The sequence below is a fragment of the Malus domestica genome, chromosome 11 (assembly GCF_042453785.1).
Source record: "Malus domestica chromosome 11, GDT2T_hap1".
Taxonomy (NCBI): Eukaryota; Viridiplantae; Streptophyta; class Magnoliopsida; order Rosales; family Rosaceae; genus Malus; species Malus domestica.
This window is the reverse complement of record NC_091671.1, coordinates 11,769,480-11,778,767: the sequence shown is the minus strand read 5'-3', so window position 1 is coordinate 11,778,767 and position 9,288 is coordinate 11,769,480. Positions and strand designations below refer to the sequence as shown.

Sequence of the window (9,288 nt, the reverse complement as noted above, 5' to 3'; positions counted from 1 at the left end):
TTAATGCATACGACTTTCACAAGGGGCAGCTTTGCGTGGACTTGGAAGTCACAGCAGCATAGAAGATTTGAACATTCATCCCCTTCGGATCAGGATCCTCTCCTGAGCTAAAGATGAAGATCCTCTTTATCAATGGATGTGGACCGTTGGATAAAAATTCAACAGTTACAAGCAAAAAGTTCTTTTAAAGTTATAATAATTATAGCCGTTGAATTTTCATCCAACGGCCCACATCTGAGAAAGATCCTCATCTTAGCTCAGGAGGATCCTGGTCCATCCCCTTCGTCTCTATTTATTTCAGGTATTTAAATGAACAACCTTTCTGTGTGGTTCTTTCAGGTCTTCACTAATTCCTCCTTTGATGCTGATCCAGTTTTCCCCAAGAAAACACAGAAATTATGGCTTCTGCAGGATCAGCATCCAGCCGTTCACTTCAAGACACCCCCACCTGGGCTTTGGCAGCAGTTTGCTTTGTGTTCATTTTTCTCTCTCTATTTATAGAGCACTTGATCCATCTCATTAGCAAGGTATGTACATGTTACCTTTTGTAATATTACCATCAAACTTGTTGAAAAAGTCAAATGGTTTTTTAAACTGGTTTCACTAATTTCAAATTTTCTTTAATTTGATCATGTTTTTTGATGCAGTGGCTCAAAAAACACAGAAAAACCGCCTTGTTCGAGGCCGTAGAGAAGCTCAAATCAGGTAAGTTATTTCTGTTTGCTGATTCATTAGAAAAAGAACTCAGAACCTATCCTAATTCTGAGAGTATTCTTCCCACGTAGGCAGTTTATGCAGAATGTATGTTCTAGTTGGTAATTTGACACAATTTGCTGAATCAAATTTTTTATTTTTTTGGTGCAGTGCTTATACTCCTGGGATTTATGTCACTAATTTTAACAGTATCACAAAGATCCATATCCAAAATATGCATACCCACAAAAGTTGCATTCACCATGCTTCCCTGCAGAAAAAATGCACCAACAAAAACCACCAAAGCTCTTGGTTTAGAGCAAATACCAATAGAAAGAATGCTTGCAGCAGCCAATACCAGTGAGGATCACTGTGAATCCCAGGTATGTTATTAAGTATTTTGCTTTTATTGATATATTTTTGCGATGAAGAGGGTAGTTGTTTTTCTCTTTTAATTTAGTTTTATTATTTAATTAAAAGAAATTTTGGGTTTGCAGGGAAAGACCTCATTTATATCTCAAGGGGGGCTCAATCAGCTCAACAATTTCATCTTTATTTTGGCAGTTATGCAGATTGTGTATAGTGTTCTCACCATGGCTTTAGGAAGGGCCAAGGTATGCATTTCTAATTTTTCACTCTTTTTCTTTTGTATAACATTTTTTTTTTTCCACACATTGGCATCGTGCGAGAGCAACAATCTTTAGAGTCCAAAGCATGTATCATGCAAAACAGTCGATCGTTCAATAATTGTATGTGAACAACAGTTTGGGTGTTTATAGCTCTTCCATCGCCAACTCTCAACCATAATCCCACCCAATGTTCTCCAAATCACACCTCACCGACAGTTTGGGGTTGAGAACCTGGTTGTTAAAAATAGTAGAATCCCAATTAAATTTCCACAAATTGACTTTTTTTTTTTTTTTAGATTTTGAGAATGCATCCCAACCTGAAACTGAAAAGAATTTGTTTGTTTCACATGGAAAACCTTTGCCCCCCCTCCAAGGCAGCCGGGGGGAGCTTTGAGCATTGAAAGGCAGAAAAAATGCATTAAGATTCGGATCATGTGTCATGTCATATAGTCAAAGGAAAAGTATATAATTTTTCAAATTATTCTAATCCTATTTGTGTTACATATGTATTATCTTACTACATGTTAATTAATTATAAAAATATTGTGGCAGCCACTTCAATTTGTTGTATTCTAAATCTTTAGTCGAAAAAAATAAAACATACATTCTAGAAGAAATGTTAAGAAGACTCTTAAAATGAGACTTTCCATAGATTATTTGTCACCTCATTGTTTTAACGTTAATTCTCATACCAACATCATAAAATATTGTGCCAAAAATATAAAATGGCGAGTTCATGAAGAGTCCCATTTTTAAAACAAGTCTTTGCATTTATAATATTCTAGTGGCTTTTACTTAAATGGCAGAGCACTTTATTTCCCTTGTAATAATTTATTAATTTATAACTAATTGGTTACTCGGGTAACTAGTTTAACATTGCGTTCAAACAAATTTACAGATGAGGCGTTGGGAAGCATGGGAAAAAGAAACTCAGACAGTGGAATACCAAGTGGCAAATGGTATGATAAACAATGACATAAAATTCTTAATCGTTTTAGGTGTAATCTTAATTTGTTTCATTTGTTCCATAATTCAATTTCAATAAAGTACAGCAGGTAATTCAATCTTCTTTTTTCAATACTCAACTTCTTTTGGGTATAGATCCTAATCGGTTTAGGTTTACAAGGCAGACTACATTTGCTCTTCGACATATGAGTTCTTGTACAGGAAGAGGAACCACTGCTCAACTGTGGATTGTGAGTTGATTTTCTTTTCACTTTAATTATTGTTATTATTATAATCATAAGATTTTATGTTAACATATATGTGGTTGTCCTGAATCATGATAAGTTTTTTGCTCATAATTAATTATTGGGTAAATTATATAAAACTACCTCAACTATTGGGTCATTAACAGTTTCATACCTAAGTTTCAATGTCATATCTCATCTACGAATTTGCTACAATTTCATACCTCCCGTCAGTTGTCTGTTAATTCATCTGTTAAATGTTGACGTGACTTGAGACATGGCCCATTTTCTATTAAAAAATTATTAAAATAATAATTTACCCTAAAAAAAAAAAAACCCCACACCCATCTTCCCTGACCCCTTCCCCTTCCCTTTCCCTTCCCTTTCCCTACAACCCCCTTTCCCTTCCCCACCCACGCCAACATCTCCACCCGCCACCACCTCATTCACCCTCGACCCCTCCCTTCCCTTTCCCTACAACCCCCTTTCCCTTCCCCACCCACGCCAACATCTCCACCCGCCACCACCTCATTCACCCTCGACCCCTTTACCACTCATGCCAACAACTCCAACCTTCCCCACATCCTCTCTTCCTCCTCCCTCCAACAGCTCCAACCCCTCATTCCCTTCCCCCCGTCGGTCCCCCCCCCACCCCCCCCCCCCCCCCCCCCGGCCCCCAAAACCTTCATTCCAAGCCTAGAACCCCTTTCCTGCAACCCACCCCTTTATTCCCCCTCGCGTCTTCCCCAAACCCACTGCGCACCCATCCTCCACCTCCTCCTCCGCACCCACCCTCTGCACCCACCCTCTTCCCTCCTCTACACACCCCACTCCTTAAATCCACATCCATTCCCCCCACCCAAAACCTCCAGTTCGTCTTCCCCCCACCCCCTCTCCCCCCATCGAGCCCAACTTGCAACCCAGAAAAGAAAAGAAAAAAAAAATCTACATCCCTTCTTCCCCCGACCCCCCCCCCTTCCCTGCACCCACCCTCTCGGGGAAGATGAAGATGGTGATTTTTTTTTTTCTGGGTTGCAGGTTGGGCTTGGGTGGGGGGAGAGGTTAGTGAAGCAAGAGGAGGAGGAGGAGGAGGAGTGGGAAAGGGAGTAGCGCCATGGGAGGGAGGAGGAGATGGAGGAAGAGAGGGCGCGGGGGGTTCTGGAGTGAAGGGAGGAAGGGTGCAGGGGAGGGAAGACGGGTGGTTGGGAGGCTCGGGAGGGGAGGTGAAGAGAGTGGGGGAGAGGGAGGTGGTTGGGAGGCTCGGGAGGGGGAAAGGGGGTGTTGCGGGGGAGGTGGGGATGAGGTTTTGGGTTTGGAAGGGGGGGACGGATGAGGAAGATGGGAAGGGGGGATGGGTTTCGCCGGGGGGGGGGGGGATATGGGATCTGGGTTTGGGTTTCTTTTTTTTTTAATTTAATATTTAATTTTTTTTTTTAATAGAAAATGGATCCCGTCACTTGCCATGTTAGCATTTTAACGTAGGAATTGACAAACAACTGACGGAATGTATGAAATTGTAACAAATTCGTAGATGAGGTATGACATTGAAACTTTATAAAGACGAGGTATGAAATTGTTAATGACCCAATAGCTGAGGTAGTTCTGTGTAATTTACCCTTAATTATTAAATTGTTAATTATGTATTATGCAGAGGTGCTTCTTCCGGCAGTTCTATCATTCAGTGGACAAAGTTGACTACCTCACTTTGCGCCACGGTTTCGTTTCAGTGAGTATATGTAAATAGACAAACAAATAAGACATCAAAAATATATCATTCTGTTTACTGTTAATTAATTGGTTCTCATATCTCAGTAGTTTATATCTCAAGTATGTTTTTCACAAATTTTGCAGACTCATTTGTCCACAAACCACAATGCATTCGATTTCCAAAAGTACATACAACGATCACTGGACGATGATTTTAGAACTGTAGTCGGAATCAGGTTGCCGCTTGTAATTTTTATTAAATTTTAATTAGAAAACCTGAGTTCATTAAGGTTGGTAATTATATCTACAATTAATTTAGTTTGTTCATGTTGGCTAATTGTGTGTTTGTGAAATCCATCACTTGGCAGCCCTCTCCTGTGGTTTATTGTCGTCATCTTCATCCTCCTTGATGTCCATGGTAATTAAGAAGCAACCAATTAAGTCCTTAATTTGCTTATTCAACCTAAATAATTTCTTTAGTTTCTGGTTGGTACTAATTAACTATATGAACTTAAACAGGTTGGCAGGTGTATCTCTTGGTATCATTTGTGCCACTAATTGTATGTACTAAATTTTAAACTAGCTCTTTCTAATCATGGTTTTACTTTACTAATTCTTGTAGTAATTAAGGGCTAATTAAGATGTGTTCGTAGATAGTGCTAGTTCTTGGAACCAAACTTGAAGTAGTAGTAGCAAACATGGCTCATCAACTTCATGACCAGGATAATGTGATTAAAGGAACTCCTCTGGTGCAACCAAAAGACAGTCACTTCTGGTTCAGTCAACCGCAGTTCGTCTTGACTCTTTTACATCTCACTTTGTTTATGGTAAATACTAATCTTCTTTCTTAACTCCGTATGAGTACTAATGCCTAATTAATCATCTCAGTTATTACTATGATCAAATTAACTGACATGATTTCGTCTTTGCAGAATGCCTTTGAACTTGCTTTCTTTATATGGGTCACGGTACGTGTTATTAATTTCCACTTGTTCGTTATTTAGTTAGAAATGTGTTGTTATCTTGACATACATTTTGTTATTTTTATCATATTCTCTATCTAAACTAATAAACCATTAATTAGATTAACCATTACCTGAATATATATATATATATATATATATATATATATGTTATTTATTAGATCGACAACATGATAATATAACACGTCAGACTGTTTGATAAAAGTACACTACTCCGGTTTAGTCAATCGATATAGTACTCGAGATAAAAGTTACTTTGTTCTAATGAAAATTAAGATAAAAACTAACATACCTCTCCTTTCTTAATTATTTTCAGATGCAATTTGGGATACACTCCTGCTACCATGAACACATATATATTATAATCGTACGAGTGGTTTTAGCGTAAGTACCAACGCTCATCTTCGAATCTTCCTCTACTTTCTCTCATCATCTACATATCTACACTCAATTTTGCACATGTCTGTCATTGTACAAATCAGATGCTACTTAGCATTGTTCTACTAAAAGTAAATGGTTGACAAATTTCTGTAGGGTGACGGTTCAAGTGATGTGCAGTTACATTACTCTTCCCCTCTATGCTCTAGTGACCCAGGTAATGCATGCCTTTACTTGCATATGAGCATATAGTTGTTTTCTCTCGTCAGATACTATGTTATGCTATGCGTCAAACTATCAATGTGAATCACACAGTCGAATACAATCGAATCGATCAACTGTTAAAAACTCACAGTTTGATAGTGTAACATATCATTTGATAAGAAGAATATAACCCTCGATATTGTACACCTAAACTCGGGTTATACATGCATGCAGATGGGATCAAATTTCAAGAGTGCAGCAGTGCTTGAAGAGCAAACAACAAATGTTATAAAGCAGTGGCACGCTGACGTGAAGAGAAGGAGGAAAAATAAATCACACTATTCACAATCTGGTCATGACGAAAATTCGTCTAGAATCATGCATTCCCCTGATTTCTCTTCACATCGCCCCCAATTAACTTTCGCCGAAATGAACCAGAGTCATCCTAGAGAAACTGAGAATTTTCATGATAACCAAGAAATTGTTGAGGATCATCAAGAAGGGGCTGGCCAAAATGAAATTGAATTAGCCAGTAATGCGTCATCTACTGAGGTACATATAGGAATGCCTGAGGTCACCAGAACACACACTTAATCCTTTCTGGCAAAACCAAACAAGTGTGATAAATAGGTTAGCCCATTAATTAGAGGATTGGAGTTTCTCGTTTCAATTTTGGCATACCCTGTATATACCGATTATAATTTGAATGTTTTGTTAACCCATTATCCTCTATATCTTGTTTTTAAGGTAATAAATATTTTATTAATCAAATGAAACCAAGAACATCATCCATCGACAATACAATTCCATGATTACGAACGCAATAGAAAAGACAATACAAAAATCCCCACATAACCACATTTAACCAAATGGAACAACAACGCTCAAGAGGGCAAAACCTTGCATCACTTTTTGATGAACTTGCAAAATACCATGTTCATTCGGCAAAGAAGCCATGCTACGAGACACCATGGCAATGCCCTCATAGGCTTTTGATAACGAAACCACACAAAAGCTCTCCTCTTGAGAAAGAGAAAGTGACCACAATCACAACCACAAAGACTCTTCTCGACAAAGCAAGAGAGCGACCATCATGAAAAAGAAAAAAATAGAAATAGAAGGAAGGGATCAAGGATTGTTGTCGACCTAAGGTCAAAATTGGGGCCAGTGGTCGTAGGTTTTCTTTGATATTTTTTTCCTCTTGCGGCTAGGTTTTTCTTCTTGATCACCATCCTTATCTCCTCTTTCATTCTCTAAAGAACCCAAAACCCACCTTCTGCAGAACCAGGTTGTCAAAAATTGCAGAGACGGGTTGTAGATGGTGAACGGTCAATGATGCAGATGCCTGCATATGGTGAATCGAAAATTGCAGAACCCACCTAGACTGCCGACTAGAGCTGCATATGACCGCCTAAAGCGCCTAGGCGCTCGCCTATTTCCTCCCGGCTTTTGTAAATGTACTGACCAAAATCGTAGCGGAGCACTGTTGCCCAGTGCTTAGGTGGCCGCCTAAGGCAACAAAGAAACATTTGTTAAAGGAATCAACATGTAGTACAAGATATGAGACAAGAGTAATGCCCTTTGCCAATTTACAACAATTAATGACTGTTCTACGAATCACCCTAGGGGCTAGCCAATGGAGCGTCATCGCGATTTAGGCAAAATCGTTCAGCAAAATCGGGTAGGAGTGAGACGCCACTTAGGCGCACTCTAGGAGGTTTAGGCGGCGATCTAGGCAATGGTTTTTTTTTTCTTATTTTTAAATATTGGCTTTCTCGTCTTTGGTCGCAATCACATCTCTCGCAGATGATGCAAGATTTGATAAAAGAGAGAGAGAGAGAGAGTTTAGATGGGAAATTTACAATGATGGTTGTGTTAAGAATCTGAAATTTGGGAGGCAAGAGGAATGTGAAACGTTGAGAAGCAAAATTGGACGGGAGAGAGAAAGTGATCACATAAACAATGTCGATCTACTAGAAATTTGACAAAAAATTGAAATTAATTATTGGGAGAGTGAGAAATAGTGAAGAGAAGAAGGTGGGGATTCAAAGAGAGGGAGGGTAAAGAAGAAAGTGAATAAGAGAGACTGAGGCGACGACTTCATTTTGTAAAGAAAAGAAAAAATTCAAAACAATCCCTGAACTTCATCCATTATGAACGCTCATGATTGAAGAATCCCAAGGATCCTGAGAGAAGGAATCTGGAGAGGATCCTAGTCCATGTTTTATTTTCTTTTTTTTTAAAAAAAAAAAAGAAAAAACCACACCATATTATGTACTTAAAACTCTCACATTATATTATATATATATTTTTAATAAAAAAACATATTATTCAATTTTTATATGTTATATGTTATATAATAAATTTAATTAATTTATACGATATGTAATAAATGTACTCAAATCCTCTTTAGTTTGCCTAAGCCTACGGAGGTGCCTAAATTCAAAGCCCCAACCTGTTACACAATTAGTATCTATCATCTTTTAAAATTCTGCAATTAATACTAAGGCCCACCGGCCCAAAGGCATACTGAAAACACCAACCATTTTGGTGTGGAAATTGGAATCAATCAATCAAATCGTGGTGCGACACAAAACATATAGTTAAAGTTGGAGACCCACTTGTTAAAGAAAATTATTAGAAAACATGTTGGTGCTTAGTTTTCAGCCTTATTTGACTAAGATAGTTTCCATTGGGACACCCCGTTGGCCCACTGGCCCCAACAAACATGTGTGCATTTTTGCTCACGGCTTTAACGTTGTGGTAATATTCATTACCACATTTATTATCATTAAACAACTTAAACTCATTCAACAATGATAAATAAAACGCTAAACTCATTCAACTTATTTTAGGCTCCACAATATTGTTAAACTAAATTATTTCTTTAATTTTTATTATTTTCTTTACACGACGAATACACATTTGGTCGCCTAAACCTTATTTATTTTTATTTATTTATATTTTAAATTGTAAAATAAAATTATTTTCTTTTTAATTACTTATAAAAATTATTTTTATAAATTTTGCTCGACGAACCAATATCCGGTCATGCAAAATCCTTGAATTTGGGTGGGAGCCAAAAATGGGACACGGGATTTCTTTTTTTTTTCCTTTAAATTTAAAACTTTGTGCGACCAATCATTCATTGCGCAAAACTTTGCACAACCAATGCTTCGTCATGCAAAACTTTGTGCGACCAATGCTTTGTCGCACAAAACTGTAAAAATTTGGGCAGGCGCCAAAAATGAGATGTGGGAAATTTAAAAAAAAAAAAATTTATCAAGACTTTGCTCGACCAATATTTCATTGCACAAATTTGAATTCTTCATCGAACAAAGTGATACGGTTTTGAAAACCAAAATAACTCCTCCACAATTTTCTCAATGTCTTTCTCTATTATCTTACCTCTCCTCTCTCTTTCCCTCTCCCTAAATCCAACCCTTCTCTCTCACACTCACTCCTCTCACTTAATCTCTCTTCTCTCTCTTCATTATTTCTCAC

General features: G+C 37.9%; 1 protein-coding gene across 2 annotated transcripts; it reads left to right on the top strand.

Annotated features, from left to right (window-relative positions):
- Positions 1-297: 297 nt before the first annotated feature.
- On the top strand, positions 298-6,509 carry LOC103430002 (MLO-like protein 3). 2 transcript variants are annotated; one of them, XM_070808022.1, is made up of 15 exons: positions 298-527; positions 648-705; positions 865-1,076; positions 1,191-1,307; positions 2,221-2,281; positions 2,424-2,518; positions 4,164-4,238; positions 4,364-4,455; positions 4,588-4,637; positions 4,739-4,779; positions 4,873-5,046; positions 5,152-5,187; positions 5,519-5,586; positions 5,737-5,797; positions 6,019-6,509. In XM_070808022.1, exons 1-15 carry the CDS (start codon positions 399-401, stop codon positions 6,376-6,378), a joined length of 1,629 nt encoding a protein of 542 aa, XP_070664123.1. In that variant the 5' UTR covers positions 298-398; the 3' UTR covers positions 6,379-6,509. The 2 variants fall into 2 exon arrangements, with proteins under 2 accessions (XP_070664123.1, XP_070664124.1); XM_070808023.1 differs by lacking the exon at positions 4,164-4,238 and having other exon boundaries at positions 311-527.
- The last annotated feature ends 2,779 nt before the right edge of the window (positions 6,510-9,288 follow it).

Bases quoted from the DNA above. Each gene is read 5' to 3' on its own strand.
- LOC103430002 (XM_070808022.1), top strand. From the start codon at position 399: ATGGCTTCTGCAGGATCAGCATCCAGCCGTTCACTTCAAGACACCCCC. The intron at 528-647 runs GTATGTACATGT...TTTTTGATGCAG, and splicing joins TGATCCATCTCATTAGCAAG to TGGCTCAAAAAACACAGAAA. The intron at 4,638-4,738 runs GTAATTAAGAAG...GAACTTAAACAG, and splicing joins CATCCTCCTTGATGTCCATG to GTTGGCAGGTGTATCTCTTG.